This window comes from Hemicordylus capensis, chromosome 5 (genome assembly GCF_027244095.1).
Source record: "Hemicordylus capensis ecotype Gifberg chromosome 5, rHemCap1.1.pri, whole genome shotgun sequence".
NCBI classification, from domain to species: domain Eukaryota; kingdom Metazoa; phylum Chordata; class Lepidosauria; order Squamata; family Cordylidae; genus Hemicordylus; species Hemicordylus capensis.
The window spans coordinates 256,031,245-256,047,053 of record NC_069661.1 but is presented as its reverse complement, the minus strand read 5'-3'; the positions used below and the strand labels follow the sequence as shown (position 1 = coordinate 256,047,053).

The window sequence follows — 15,809 nt, the reverse complement described above, 5'->3', positions numbered from 1 at the left end:
TGCTGGTTTTTTCCAGTGGAGAGTCTTTCTTTCAGTGACATGCACAACTCCTTGGAGGCCTCTTTAATTCTTTCTCTCCAGGGGCAACCACAGTGACTCTGGTAAACGGCTCAGGAGGAGTTGTTCCCACTGATGGTGCCTTTTCTATGATGGGTGACAGAATAACGAGTGGCGATGGCAATGCTGAGGGCCGTGACTGCCCTCAGTAGCTTTGCTGAGAAATGCAAAAGGGTTCCCTCTCCCTGCCCCCACCCCCGCTCATGTGCCCCTGGGTGTCTGTTTACTACACAGCAGGTTGAGCAGGAGAGGAGAGCTGGTCTTGTGGTAGCAAGCATGACTTGTCCCCATAGCTAAGCAGGGCCTGCCCTGGTTGCCTCTGAAAGGGAGACTAGAAGTGTGAGCACTGCAAGATATTCCCCCCAGGGGATGGAGCCGCTCTGGGAAGAGCAGAAGGTTCCAAGTTCCCTCCCTGGTAGCATCTCCAAGATAGAACTGAGAGAGATTCCTGCCTGCAGCCTTGGAGAAGTTGCTGCCAGTCTGTGTAGATAATACTGAGCTAGATAGACCAATGGTTGGACTCTGTATATGGCAGTTTCCTATGTTCCTAGCAGTGTGACTCATCCAGAAGGCCCATAGTTCTGAAGTAGCTCATCGTCTCAAAAACTGAAGCCCAGGTTCATTTCTTGGCATCTTCAGGGGAAAGATCTCAGATCTCAGGGCTAGGAAAAGCTTCTGCCTGAGACCCTGCAGAGGCCCTGCCAGATAGTGTGGTGATTCTAGGGTGGATGCATTATTTGGATCTGGTGAACAATGGCAATTAGCTTCATCCCAATAGCCATCCCAGCTATTTGGCAATTCTGAGTGTGTATGCCAACCCCCAAAAGGCTTCCTAGGGTCCTTGCAGTCTGAAAACGCCACGTTTGACAGTGTTCTCTCCCCGCCGTCCACAATAGTTAGTTGCATGGTTTCTTCGGCTGCAGTGGGATTGCAGCAAACAGGAGGAAAAAAACCACCCCCACCCCAGAGGAGGAGAAGTCTTCATGCTTCTGGGCCCCATCCTGAAAACTGGGGGTCGGGGGAGCTACCTTAATGATAAGTAGTAATCTCATCAGTATACAGGTTGCTTTACATAGTAACACAAGCAAAATACAAATTACTGCCCCAAGGAGCTTACAATCTAAATTTGAGACCAGGGTTGGTGGAATGACAGATGAGAGGGAGGGAAATGTGAGCAAATGCAATGGCATATACACAAACTGGGATTTGAAATGGCAGAACAAGAGAGATGATCCTTTGGTTGTGGGAAGGAGCCCCAGATGTAAGGAGTGGGGTGGAGAACGCAGGAGACCTTTGAAGATGGTAGGAATGAAGGAGCAGAAGACCATGGGCAGGTATCTTGTGAGCTGGACTGGGAGTGAGCAGAGGGGGTCAGGGCCACAACGTGCATTAAAGGTGAGGACAAAGAGGTTGCTCTGGCAGTGGGTCATCTTCCTAAGTGGGACTCGAAATGGCCCGTTTCCCCAGCACTGTTTTGTCACTGAGGCTCAGGCGGGCTCTTTAGCCTTTCCTCGTCTTCCCCCTCGTTGATTGCTCATGGTCTGGTATTATGTCCAGTGCTGCAGCCCTGAGGGGGTGTCCCCTGTCATGGGGACTGTTGCGCAATTTCATGGTAGCTATTCGCAGCGGGATGGGCCACCTGTTCAGCAACAAGGGAGTAGCTTGCTTATTGCAGGTAAATAGTTAGCAGAACTGGGAGTTACACATATGCTGTGCGTATGCACGCATGCGCGCGCACACACTCTTATTAGTTCACTTCTTGAGGGTATGATCTTAAAGTGTGGCGCACTTGTTGGGTGCTAGTGAGACAGCCAGCTCAGCCAACTGCTTTTGCATGCTCCGGGGGGCATTCCCCTGTCAAGAATTTTCGGGATACACTTCCTTGTAACTCTGAGGGAACACTTTGATCATTTGTGCATAAGAGAGGCTTAACCTTCAGCATGTAAGTTGAGACCCCAAGGAGGACCAATACAACTGGCAGATGAGATTCATAGAATGTTAGAGGTGGAAGGGACCTTGCAGGTCCAGTCGTCCTACACGGAGCAGGAAAATGCTCCAGCATCCAGGCCCTGTTGGAAAAAATTTAGTGAAGGAGAGTACACACACACCCATGTGCAAAGCAGACTGTTCCACTGTCAAAACAGCTTTTATGGTTCACAGGCCGCTCCTAACTTCTAGCCTGAACCTGCTTCCTTATTTTCAGCCCATTGGTTCGGCCCATTGGAGGAGATCTAGTCTTGTGGTAAACAGAAAGTGTGCTGTTATGTCAGTGTCGACTCTTGGCGACCACAGAGCCCTGTGGTTGTCTTTTGGTAGCCAGCATGAATTCTCCCCTTTGCTAAGCAGGGTCTGCCCTGGTTTGCATTTGAATGGGAGGCCACGTGTGTGGACTGTAAGATGTTCCCCTTGGTGGGTGGGGAGGAGCGCCTGCATGCTGGCATGCAGAAGGTTCCAAGTTTCCTCCCTGGTGGAGAGAGCCTCCTGCCTGCAACCTTGGAGAAGCTGCTGTCAGTCTGGGTAGACAGTACTGCTAGATGGATCAAGGGTCTGACTCAGTAGAAGGCAGCTTCCTATGTTCCTAGTCCTCCCCTCAGGAGCAATCAGAGAACAAGCCCTCTTCTTCCTCTATGACAGTCCTTCAGACATTTGAAGACAGCCATCTTCGAATATCTGAAGGACTGTCACAGAAGAAGGAGAAAGAGTCTTCTCTTCTGCAGGTGAAACCATCCCCACAACCAACCATTCCACAGATAATAGGACTTGGTTCTCTCTCTCTTTCTCTCTCTCTCGCTCTCTGCAGTCCATGATTGCATTAGCATTTTCAGCTGCCGCATCACACTGTTGCCTCATGTTTAGCTTGTGGTCCACTAAGTGTTCGTGCTACTTTAAAATGCAGCACCCATTAACAAATGTGAACGCATAGTTTAAAAAGCAAACACACAGAGATGGCACCTGTGCAATAGGTGCAGTTGGAGTGGGCATAATGGCAAATTTTCCTGCCAGGGCTGGTGGGTCTCTTGCACCGTGCTGGTGATGCCACATGCACTGAGAACCCTGTTCTCTGTGAGAGTTTGAGGGAGCAAGTGAGTGGAAGCCCAGAGTGCTGTTGGGCCACTTTCATCCTCCAGTGCTGCCCCTGACTGCCATTCCCTGGCTTCATGGCCCATCCAGTAGGCATCTCTGCTCAGCCATGAAACTTGCTGAGTGGCCGTGAGCCTGTCACTCTCTCTGTTGAACCCACCTCACAGGGGTATTGTTGTGAGGATAAAATGGGAAGGGAGAGCTTTGTGAGGTACCCCGAGGTCTCGGGGGTGGGGGTGGGGGAGACAAAGAAGACTCAGCTTTGGAAGCGAGAGGCCTGAAGAAGAGATGATCCCTGCTCTTGTTATGGTGCTAATTGGAGAGGCCCTCATGCCTGAGCAGGCTGAGAGACCTGGCTCCCGTTGATTGTCTCCCTGGTGGCTCCAAGGCCTTAACAAGCGCCTGCGGTGGCTCAGACCTCTCCGTTCCTGAGGACCGCTAATTAGTCCATCTGGAAACAAGAAGCTCTCCTTGCAGTTGCAAAACAGGGGGAAACTCCTCTTTGGCTCCAAGGCGAATCTCGGCCTGGCCTGCATCAGCTCTCCGCTGCCTTGGTGCCTACATCAGCATCTTGGTAAAGGGATGGAGAGCATAATGCCGTATCTCTGGGGATGTTTTGAGGAGCAGGCCTAGTGGCAGACCACATGCTTGGCACGCATCAGGTCCCAAGGTCCATTCCTGGCTTCTCTCGTTAAAGGAACGTGGCAAGCATGGAAAGACCTCTGAGTCCTTGGAGAATCGCTGCCAGTCAGACTAGGTAGTCTTGGCCTAGATAGACCAATGGTCTGACTCGGTGTTGGTCAGCTTCATGTTCTCATGTGACTTTCAGCTGCTATCACATATGCTGAACCCCGTGCAGTCCTCTTAATGGTGTTGGCCCTTGCTTCCCTCTGTTTTCCCCCAAATGTACTATCCAGTGGGATCGCTGCCCTTTCAGAGCAGTCATTGTTACTTCCAGTGTCGTCATTTCACTGATTTCATTGTCACCTTCCCCTATAGCAGTGTACTTGTCCATAAGAACAGCCCTGCTGGATCAGGCCTAAGGATGCCCATCTAGTCCAGCATCCTGTTTCACATAGTGGCCCACCAGATGCCTCTGGGAAGCCCACAGGCAGGAGTTGAGGGCTTGCCCTCTCTCCTGCTGTTACTCCCCTGCAACTGGTACTCAGAGGCATCCTGCCTTTGAGGCTGGAGGTGGCCTATAGCCCTCCGACTAGTAGCCGTTGATAGACCTCATAGTTCCTCTTGTAATGGGGTCCACCAGTTCGACTCCATAGCCAATCCTAACATAAAGAGTATTTATCTGAACTCTCTTAGACTTGCTTCTGAGTAAACATGCTTAGGATTGCACTGTCAGTTATCTGAGACCATTTATCTTCTGTAGCTGCCATCCATGCATTATATTCAGGGTTCCCTTTTGTTGCAATGTCGCAAGAGAGAATCTCCCCTGTCACTGGAATTGAATTTCTGGAAATTGCAATGGTTAGGGGTTTTTTTAAGCACTTGTGATTTGTGTAGTAGGCAGCTTACAGAGGGCCTGCAAAAAAAGAAAAGTCTGCATTTCTGTACTGATCTGACCTCTCATCCTGTTCTGCATCTTACACAACCTCAACTGCCCCTTGATTCTCCATATCTCTCCTCCTGAAAACTAGTTCTTTAAAAAAAAACAAGCCGACCCCGCACAGAGCATCTGTGCGCTCTTTGGGGCTGGCTACCTCTCCCCCGCTCCGCCCAGTCTCCGGCGGGGCCGAGTGCGGCCGCCACCAGCGGGCCAAGTGCCACCGCCTGTCGGGCCCGCCGAGAGCTGCTTGCCAGTCTTTGGGTCCGGCCTCTTTGGGGCCGGCCACCTCTCCCCCCACCCCCACCCCCTGCTCCAGTATCGGAGCCCGCCACCGCTGCCACCTGCTCGCCCCTCGGCCGGTCCTCATCGCCTCGCCCCTCGCACCACCCGTCGCCGCCAGGCCGGGCCCGCCAGCGGCCCTGGCCTGCGCCGCCAGCCGATTGTCCTCTCTCCTGGGTGCGCCAGCCAATCAGGCGCCTCCACAGCCCAGCCAATCAGCTGGGCTGCTGGGACGCATTTTTCCCTGGCACACCCAGGAGAATTATATATATAGATAGTTTGCAAAACCAAAAACATCTTGTTCAAAATAAAGCATGCAAATTAAGTGTGTTTCCACACAGCAACTGTATTTACATATATTTTACTGATTGGCGTAATTTGAATCAAACCTTTCCCTCTTTTTGGCATACAATATAAACAGATCTGAGAAGATGGAGCCTGATGGTGTTTACAGGTATATGACTGGACACCTGGGTTTAGGGTATAGATCTGTTTAAATGTGTATCTTTTGGCATAAGTGCTCCCCAACACACACATGGTCACTTTCAATTGCCCCTGCTAACTTAGCAAAGAGCCACCTTTTAACATGGTGATTCTCTTTATTTAGCAAGGGGAGAGTAACTGGCCCGATCCACCCCCAGCACAGGACCTCCAGTGACTGTTGCTGGTGTCTATCTTACGTTTCTTTTAGATTGTGAGCCCTTTGGGGACAAGGAGCCATCTTATTTATTTATTATTTCTCTGTGTAAACTTCCCTGAGCCATTTTCGGAAGGGCGGTATAGAAATCGAATGAATGAATGTTTCAAGTGATACTTGCATCAATGTTCAAATAGATCCTCCAGGTGAGTTCCAGATTTAAGTGACAGCGGCCATGTGATGGGATAAGATGGTGGTGCTAAACAGATGACTGGCCGAAGGAGTTTCATAGGGGGGGTTTAGTGAATGGTTTGGTGCAGATCAAGTGTTTTGGTGCAACACCTGGTGCAGATAAAGCTAAGCAGGTGTGGAGTTGATCATGTTAAAAAGAAGGTGCTAAAACACTACCAAGCATAAGCACAACCATGGCAGTGATCGGGAAAGCTCCCCTTGTGAGTAAAAGAACATTATACATTCAGTTCATACGATAGAGGAGATGTCGGCATCTCAGTTCATAGTCTTGCAGGATCACTGTACTTAAGAGCAACAGTCGGATACTTTCAAGATGTGACTCCCCTGCAGGACCAGACAGCGTGTTGTAAAAATAAAGTCACAAAGCTGTCGGAAGACATCTGCTGTCACTCCAACATGCCCAGTCCTGAGCTTTCTAAAAGAAAACATGGCGACACGTCAAATGTTTGGCATCTCAGTTGGTAACTGGCGATTTTGCCATTGTGTGAGCACCTGTGCCTCATGGTGAAGCCACAAGAGCTGTTCATGCCCCCTTTGTTCTCATGTGGGACCCAGACTCTGCTGAGTAGATCCAGTAACTCAGGGATTCCCACTCTTGGGTCCCCAGATGTTGTTGGATTACAACTCCCAAAGATGGAGAGTTGATGAAGAGTTTGGTGGGAGGAGAGCTGATCTTGTGGTAAAGGTAGGGTGTGCCGTTGAGTCGGTGTGACTCCTGGCAATCACAGAGCCCTGTGGTTTTCTTTGGTAGAATACAGGAGGGGTTTTCCTATATTGCTGCTGCCCGATAGAGGTGTTTATCATAGTCTAAAAACATACCAGCGGGGATTCGAACTGACAACCTCTGGCTTGCTAATCAAGTCATTCCCCCACTGCGCCATGTGGTAGCAAGCATGAATTGTCCTCCTTGCTAAGCAGGGTCCCCTCTGGTTTGCATTTGAATGGGAGACTATATGTGAGCCCTGTAAGATATCCCTCTTAGGGGATGGGGCCACACTGGGAAGAGCACCTGCATGTTTGCATGCAGAAGGTCCCAGATTCCCTCCCTGGCATCTCCAGATAGGGCTGGGAGAGATTCCTGCCTGCAGCCTTGGAGAAGCCACTGCCAGTCTGTTTAGACCAAGGATTCTCAACGTTGGGTCCCCAGATGTTATTGGACTTCAGCTCCCATAATCTCCAGCCCCAGTGGCCTTTGGTTGGGAATTATGGGAGTTGAAATCTAATAACATCTGGGGACCCAACGTTGAGAATCCATGGTTTAGATAATATTAAGCTAGATGGACCAAAGCTCTGACTTGGTATAAGGCAGCTTCCTATGACCATCATGACTGGAGAAGATGTAAGTTGTAATCTAACAACATCTGAGGACCCAAGCGGGGAGAAGCCCTGCCACTCAGGCGTCCTTTGCAATTTCATATGATCTTGAACAAACCAAGCTGCTTCTGTGGAGCTTTGGTTTTCAAATATCTTTCTCTCTTTCTATCTCAATGCGACAGGCACAGTTGCGGGCGTTCATCCCTGAAATGCTGAAATACTCAACAGGTCGTGGGAAGCCCGGCTGGGGGAAGGAGAGCTGCAAGCCTGTATGGTGGCCTGAAGACATTCCGTGGGCCAACGTTCGCAGCGACGTCCGGACAGAGGAGCAAAAACAGAGGGTGCGTGTGAAATGCCTGCTTGCTTTTGCAGAGGGCCCTTCCTTTGTATGGATCGTGGGAAGGCTCAGCGTGTAGGTTTGTCTTTGAAGAAGACAGGAGAACTGCCCTTCTGAGTCAGGCCAGCTTCTCTGTCTGGCTCAAACAGTTGCAGGTTCGTCATCTTGAATTGGGGTGAATGGCCATCTGCCATCTTGAATTGGGGTGGAAGCTAGCTCAGCTCTCTGTCTTCACAGGGGCTAATCAGATGCCCCAGCCGTTCAGAAGCAGGATGTTTTTGGCAATCACCTTAGCCACTTCTTGGTTACTGGTATCTGGTTATAAGAGGCCTACTACTTCTGGGAACAGAGGTTTCGTTGCAGTCCATTTTGGCATCTAGCCATTGACAAACCTCTCCTCCTGGAATTAAACAACTCTTATTAGGCATGTGCACAAAACGGATTTAGCGTTCCGTTCAGAGTTCGGAATGGGATGCTAAATTGACAGAACAACCAGTCGAGTTGGTTGTTCCAACAGAAAGGCCTGTTTCAAGTCAGAACTTTCGAGTGCCATTTCGGAATCCAAAATGGCGCTCTTCTGGCTGCCACACATGCACAGATTCCAAAATGGCACTCAGAACGTTTTGACTTGAAACGGGCCATTCCATTCCAAGCTTGGAACTGGCTCTTCATTTGAAGGGTGTTCTGTTGTGAGCTCGGAACACTCAAAACAGCTTGTTTTGAGTGCAGAATACTCCAACTACAGAACGTTCCACACATCCCTATCTTTTATGCTAATAGCCATTAGAAAATGCGGTGATAGGAAATTTCACAGTTCTTTCTTTGCCTTGAATAGGACACTCGGCCTAACCCATTTACTTAAGGTAGTGTTTCAAATCATTGAAGTTAAAATCTTGATTACTTCCTGTTCCAGGAACAGTGATGTCATTATTGGACCCACCCTGAACTCTCCCTGCAAAATGTGCCCCTTTGGGGTCTTCCATATCTTCCTCTTTTTCGCATGTTCTGATCTGCTTCTTTCTTTTACACTGAGCATCACATCCTGCAATAATCGAACTGAAAGAGCATTTCCACTACGTGTTGGAAGCTGCAAGTGTGACTTTTAGCATCCCCAAATTAGAGTAACCCAACGAGACGGCCCAAAGTTTGACCCTGGTAACTTTAGTTAAGGGATTTAAGGTAGAGGACAAGGGAGATGAAGCCTGAGATCAGAGTCATCCTTTCGACTCAGATGGATAAAGACAATGATTTTATGACACCTCTAACTACATGCCTGCCCCTGACATGTAGTGATCTCTTCTGCTTGGAAAATGATAATCTGTGTCCACCTTAAGCAATCAATCGGTCTCCTTCACTTATTTTTAAGTAAACCTAAACAGCCAGAATGGAAATTCCAACACAGTTTCAAGAGGTTGCCTCCCATAGAAACTGAGGCTTGCTCAGATTTTTGCATCTTTTGTGGTTCATACCCAAGTTCAGGACTTGCACTTTCTGTCTGAAAAACTGGCCAGGCAGATTGTCCAGCTCTGCCTCTGTTTGTTTTACTTAATATAGATTTTTAATCTTGTAAATAGATATGTATTATTTTTATAAGTACGTACAACTTTATTTCGGTCGTAGACCGGCGATACAACAAATAATACAATGAATTAAAAGAATACAATAATCATATAAAAGCAGACTACATTCATACACATTTGGCATATTATATAGCAATATTTGGCCACAATTTGGATGTTATCCAGGTTAAGGTTAGTAAACAAATAGTTTAAATAAAAATCATCTCCACGACCCGGAAAATTGATTAAAAGTGGGGGAGTTAATTGCCATTTTATATCCCTGTATAAATCACAATACAGGAGAACATGTGCAGTTGTTTCATTGTTACCAGATCCACAGGGGCATAATCTTAATGCATATGGTGTACCCTGGAATCTCCCATGGATATTTTTATATTTAATATTTGTACTTGTAATTGTGTATTGTTTTAATTGTGTATTGTTTTAATTATACTGTAAACTGCTTTGGGATTATTTTAATGAAAGGTGGTATATAAATTTAAATAAATCTGGGTTCAACTGATTTCTAAGCAGCTGGAGAATACACATGTGCTTATTTCTTTTAAATTCTCTGCCTTCCAACCAGTGTTCTCTCTAAGGTGTACGCATGTGCGTACACTCACACATTTTTTTATGTCCGCTCAGTTAATTTTAGATCCCACTCAGGTTTAATCAGGAAGGCCCCACTCTGATTGTATGTGTACACACACTGCTTTGATACTGCCTAGAACAAAACTCATTCTGCACATAGATGAAAACATTAGAGAGAACCCTGCTTTCAACTCAATGACTTTTCAAGGCATCCCACAAACTGACAACAACAAAAACAGTTTCAAAAATAGTGGATCGGATCTGCTGTAAGAAGAAACCTTTGGATGCACTGAATAAACTGAATTAGCAGGCAAAATTTGTGGGTAGAGTTGTTGTTGTTTTTTAAATGTTTTTTGTTTGGGGGTTTTTGATCCCAAGGTGTAACAACATTGGATTAAAAACCTGGGCGAATAAAAAGTCTTCACCCAATTTGGCACACCTGTAAAGTTTTCCTGGGAAACATTGGTCCTCAGACTACAACTCCCATTATCCCCAGCCACAGTGGCCTTCAGCAGCACAGTGGCTTCCAGCTGGGGATGATGGGAGTTGTAGTCCAGCAACATTTGGGGACCCAGGTTTATAAACCCCTGGCTTAGTAGAACAGCTTTTCCCAGTTGAAAGCCTTTTTCTGTTTTTAAAACTCTTTATATGAAATAAAATATTGATCACCTCTGATCAATACTGTCCCATCTCTCATCTTGGCAGTATTAGAGAGAGTATGCATCTGCTTAATTTCTTCCTCCCACCCTCAGGTGTCCTGGACTCAGGCGCTGCGGACCATCGTGAAGAACTGCTACAAACAGCACGGCCGTGAGGATTTGCTCTATGCTTTTGAGGATCAGCAAACACAGCCTGCAACGGCGACTCACAGTATAGCACATCTGGTGCCATCCCAAACAGTGGTGCAGACCTTCAGCAATCCTGATGGCACCGTCTCTCTCATCCAGGTGAGGGCTTGTAGCGGCTAATTTCTCAAAGGGGAGGTGATCCTTATTGGCATCTCACCGATGGCCGTTTTGTGGTGGTGTGTTGCAGGTGGGCACGGGAGCAACAGTGGCCACCTTGGCAGATGCCTCTGAACTGCCTACCACAGTTACGGTCGCACAAGTCAACTACTCCGCAGTCACCGACGGAGAGGTAAGGGATACCTGCTGGTTGGCAAAAACTCCGTACGTCTGCTTCAGTACCATGTCTAGAGACAGGATGTTGCAGACCTAAAGCATCTCTGACAGATTGCTCCCCATTCTCATCTTGGAGACTTCCAAGGAAGGAATTTGCACAACTGACCTTGGCAGATTCTAGGCTGCTTTTCTGCGGGGAGGTTTTATCTGCACATTACCCGCATATGTCTTTCTGACATATAATCCCAATTTGCCACTTTGGGTATAAGGCCGGGATTCCCAACCGGTGGCACTCCAGATGTTGCTGGACTACAACTCTCATCCTCCCCAGCCACAATGGCCATTGTGGCTGGGGATGGTGGGAGTTTTAGTCCTGCAACATCTGGGGACACACGTTTTGAGAATCCCTGCTATAAAGCACATATGTTCGTGTTTTTGCTTTGTTTAATTTCATTTTCAGTTGGCAAGTGGCTGAGAAACTTATGAAATAGTGTTTGTATTATGTCTGCATTCAGCAGATTTTTTTTATTTTTTACATTTATATACCGCCTCATACCAATGTCTCATGGAGGGTTACAAAATAAGCGATAAACCCAGAATCAAAGCCAAACATTAAAACATTAAATTTAAAAAAACTTAAAACAGCAGCAGCAACAAAAAACCCCAACTTACAGCTGATCAAAGGCTTGGTGAAATAAATGTGTCCTGAGCACTGTTCTAGAACCTGCTAGAGATGGGGAACCTCTTACAATATCAGGGAGTCGCACCAGATGAATTGGGGGCAACCACAGGTGGACCTCTCTTGAAGATCTGCATAAGTGGGCGGGGTGGTGGTGGTCCTGAAGCAGAAGGTGCTCTCTTAAATATCCTGGGCCCAAGCCATTTAGGGCTTTATAGGTAATCAGTTCCATGAATACAAAGAAATGTGTTTTTGCTCGTAAAGGGAATGGAGTCAGAGTAATTTTCCCACCCAGGTGCAGATGTTGCAAAGTAGACTCGCTTTTTGCAGGAATGTCTCTGGTGCTGTACATGTTTTATGAGTTGATGAGTTGATCAAAGTGTGCTTCAAAGGCATAAGTACCAGGCATTCAAATCAGTTAGCCAAGGGGAGTTTTTGGCTCCACAGCAAGGTAAGTTGCCCTTTGGCCCTTGTTCCTTTTTATTCAGTGCCATCAGTGTTCATGGCACCGCTGAGCCATAGATGCAGAAAGTCAGGTCTCCACCTTGAGGGGCTTACAGTCTAAGCTAACACGCAAGACTGACTTGAGCTGCAGTTTAGTTGTGAACAGAATTGAGGACTCAAGGCAAGGTTTCCCCAGAAAAGATCAGTCTTGAGAAGGGATTTGAAGGCAGAGGCTTTCTGGGAGGCAAAGTGAGCAGCTGAGGAGCAAATCATAATATGTCTTTAGCGGGAGGGAAATGAGGCCTTGAGCATCCCTCTAACGTTCTTCCCTCCAACAACTTTCATGCCCAGTCCCAGACTCCCCTTAGAGAAAGGGCCTGCTCTGTCTCCTGTCCTCCTCTTGGACCAAAGCCCAGGTCTCCAGCCCTTTGTGGCTGAGTGAAGGAATCAGGCCCGCTCTGCTCTGCAAAGGGATAGGATTCGCAGGGCAATAGGTGGCAGCACAAAACAGCTTTGTTCCCCAGGCAGCCAGCATTTCCATTTGAAAAACCGGCTGGAAACAGGTTGTTTTGTTTGGGTTTCTGGCCTTGAGAATTCCCTCCAATTCACCAGGGGGGTTTCAGGCCCCAGCAGACAAGTGCTCATTGTCTAAGCTGAAGCAGGCACCTTCCACCTTGCTGGGCATTTTTGCCGCTGTTTGAGCGTCTGAATGTAAGAAGCTGCCTCTCTGCAGTCTGAGTCCATCTTGCACAGGACAGATTCCTCTGGCTGGCAGCCATTCTCCCAGTTCTCAGGCTGAGGAGCTTTTCCTACTGCCTGCCAATCTCTTCTAACAGGAAATGCCAATAACTGTCAATAAGTCCCAATAACTTGGGACTTGGCAAATTCCAAGCATGTACGCTACCCCTGGGCGATGGGCTTGCATCCTTTGGGTATGGCATGGAGCTGGATGAAGAGTGTGATTTGCAGCTTGTTAAAATAGCCTTTTATATGAAGCTGAGGGTGGTTTCTTGCTAGTAAGCAGCACTAAGCTTGAAGCCATCCCAACATGAGTAGCTCTATCAGCACGTGTTGCGTGTTAACACCTTCGAGGCAAAACCATCTCAAGATGTGCACACTAGAGTCTTAGGTTTTGAGTTCTGGCAAACTAGTGGCTCTCACTTTGCTTTGTTAGTATGTTCCAGACTGGAAACGCCCCTCTTGCTTCCATTCCGAAACACCTGACTAACGATTTCTGTTAAATCTGTAGTTCATGGATTTGTCTTGGCATTGGCTGTGTGTGTGTTGCCATTTGGGATTTGTTTTTGGGCACAGGAGTGATTAGAGGAGGCACTTCTGTGTCTAGAAATCATAATGTGAGATGTGCCCCAATCAGAAATGCTGTAGAGGTAGTTTCTGAGGCAGTGGAAGTTCTTTTTTTAAAAAAAGAAAGAAATTGAACATGGCTTCCACACTTCCCATGGCTTTAGCAGTGTGCATGCATCTGCTGGCAGATATTCATTTCCCAAAATATGCTCTTCTCTCTCCCGCCAGGTGGAACAGAACTGGGCAACGCTACAGGGGGGTGAGATGACCATTCAAACAACACAGGCCTCAGAAGCCACGCAGGCAGTGGCATCGCTGGCAGAAGCTGCAGTGGCAGCATCCCAAGAGATGCAGCAAGGCGCAACGGTCACCATGGCGCTCAACAGGTAAGCAGCGGGAGAGTCATCCTGGGAGCAGGTGGAGTCTCGCCCTGAAAGAGGCTTGAGCCCCAGGGTAGCAATCAGGCCGCCTTCTGGATTCTGTTGGGGTGAGTGATTCCTTGCTATGCCCTTCAAAACCACTTGCACAAGTAGCAGGGACCGCTTTAAAAGAAGTTGGAGAAAACAGCTGGCACTGTCAACCATCTTCCTGAAACTTGAGCTTGGCTGTCTCTGCAGTGTGTCTGTATCTTTCAGCCACTGCAAGGCTTGGATCCATGGAGGTCCAAGGGATTGAGCAGACTTTTAAAATGCCTCAAAGGGACAGAATTGATTCCTCTAGGAAGTTTTGACTCTTTCAGAAGAGCTCTGTCATTCCTGAAGCAGAGCACAATGTTTATTAACACGAAGCAAAGTGTTTGGGGTAGATGGCCTTTCCTGGCAGCTCTTTGAGTTTCTGCTGGTTTTAACTCGATGTTGTTATATTTAATCTTGTTTGTAATTTGTTGGGTATGAGCCATCTTAAGGTTGCTTTGTTTGTTTGTTTAGTTATTTAGCAAATTTGTATGCCGGCCACTACCAAAGTCTCTAGGTGGTTTACAGCGTAAAACAAACCAAGAATTAAACTTAACTGTTTAATTCTTGGTTTGTTTTACGCTGTAAACCACCTAGAGACTTTGGTAGTGGCCGGCATACAAATCCGGCATACAAACATATAAAAGATCAAATTAAAATACCCCATAAAATGCACCAACTAACTGAAAAGCTTGGCTGAAGAGATGTGTCTTTAGTTGTTTCCTAAAAGCCAACAGGGATGGAGCAGCTCTAATCTCAGCAGGAAGGGCATCCCACAGTCCCGGGAAAGCTATAGAGAAGGCTTGCCTTTGAGTCGCCACCAGACGAGTTGGCAGCAGCCTCAGACAAACCTCCCTGAAGACCTTAATAGGCAGTGGGGTTCATAACGAAGAAGGTGTTCTCTTAAATATTGAGGGCCCAAGCCGTGAAGGGCTTTATAGGTCATAACCAGCACTTTGTATTTTGCCCGGAAACCTATTGGTAGCCAGTGTAGATCTTTTTAGAACTGGAGTAATATTGTCTCTATGGGACGTCCTGGATACCAGTCTAGCATCAATTGCAACTTCTGAACTACATACAAAGGCAGCCCCACGTAGTTTGTATTGGAGTAGTTAAGTATGGAGGTTACCAGCACCTGCACCACTGTCACTTGTAGGAAAGGGCAAAGTTGGCGAAACAGTTGAAGCTGATCGAAAGCACTCCTGGCCACCGCCTCCACCTGAGGTATCAGAGAGAGGGTTGGGTCCAGAAGTACTCCCAAACTGCAAACCTGTTCCTTCTGGGGAAGTGTAACCCCAACCAGAACAGGCAGATCTATCGCATTTCCCAAATGTCTTTAGCTGACATGTTAAAACAAAGAAATAAAAAGGGTACTTTTTGCTGGTTTACCCCCTACTAACTGGGCAAAGAGGCATCTTTTTAAAGTGGTGATTCCCTTTATTTAACAGGGGGAGAGCAACTGGCCTACTGTTGCTCCTCTAGTTAGTGCTGGCTGTCCATTCCAAAGCACCATGTTGTTTTATAGATAATCTACGCTTTAAATGGGGCTTAGATGGATTTATGGAGGACAAGTCTATCAATGGCTACTAGTCCTGATGGCTCTAGGCCACCTCCAGGTTCAGAGGCAGGAGGCCTCCGAATCCCAGTTGCAAGGGAGCAGCCGCAGGAGGGGGGGCCATGCCTTCATCTCCTGGTTGTGGGCTTCCCAGAGGCATCTGGTGGGCCACTGACAGAAACAGGATGCTGGACTAGATGGATTCTCCTTCTGTTCATATGTTCTGAGCCTGTGCATAGCTTCAAGTCATTGTCAGTATAGCAGTGGTAGCCAGGAGGCAGCAAGAGGCATGCAGGTGGGCAGCGGGTGCTGGTGGGATTTCAACATCCCTCGTATTACTACTTTTTCCTTTAATATCTCACACACACACCGGTGGTCTTGTGGACAATGACTTCTCCTCGTTGAATTTGAATGGGAGACTACATGTGTGAGCACTGTAAGCCAGCGTTTCTTAACCTTGGGGCCCCAGATGTTGCTGAACTACAACTCCCATCATCCTCAGCCACAATAAATCATAGCTGGGGATGCTGGGAGCTGTAGTTCAGCAACATCTGGGGGCCCAAGGTTAAGAAACCCAGCTGTAAG

The 15,809-nt window shown here is 47.6% G+C and overlaps 1 protein-coding gene across 6 annotated transcripts in view; it reads left to right on the top strand.

Annotated features, from left to right (window-relative positions):
* Window positions 1-15,809, top strand: part of NRF1 (nuclear respiratory factor 1) — a 76,695-nt gene that overhangs the window by 27,835 nt on the left and 33,051 nt on the right. For all 6 annotated transcript variants that reach the window (XM_053257456.1, XM_053257457.1, XM_053257458.1 and 3 more), the window contains 4 exons: window positions 7,364-7,522; window positions 10,421-10,615; window positions 10,704-10,805; window positions 13,446-13,603. In XM_053257456.1, coding sequence (XP_053113431.1) covers window positions 7,364-7,522; window positions 10,421-10,615; window positions 10,704-10,805; window positions 13,446-13,603 — 614 coding nt within the window. The remainder of the gene's footprint in view (window positions 1-7,363; window positions 7,523-10,420; window positions 10,616-10,703; window positions 10,806-13,445; window positions 13,604-15,809) is intronic.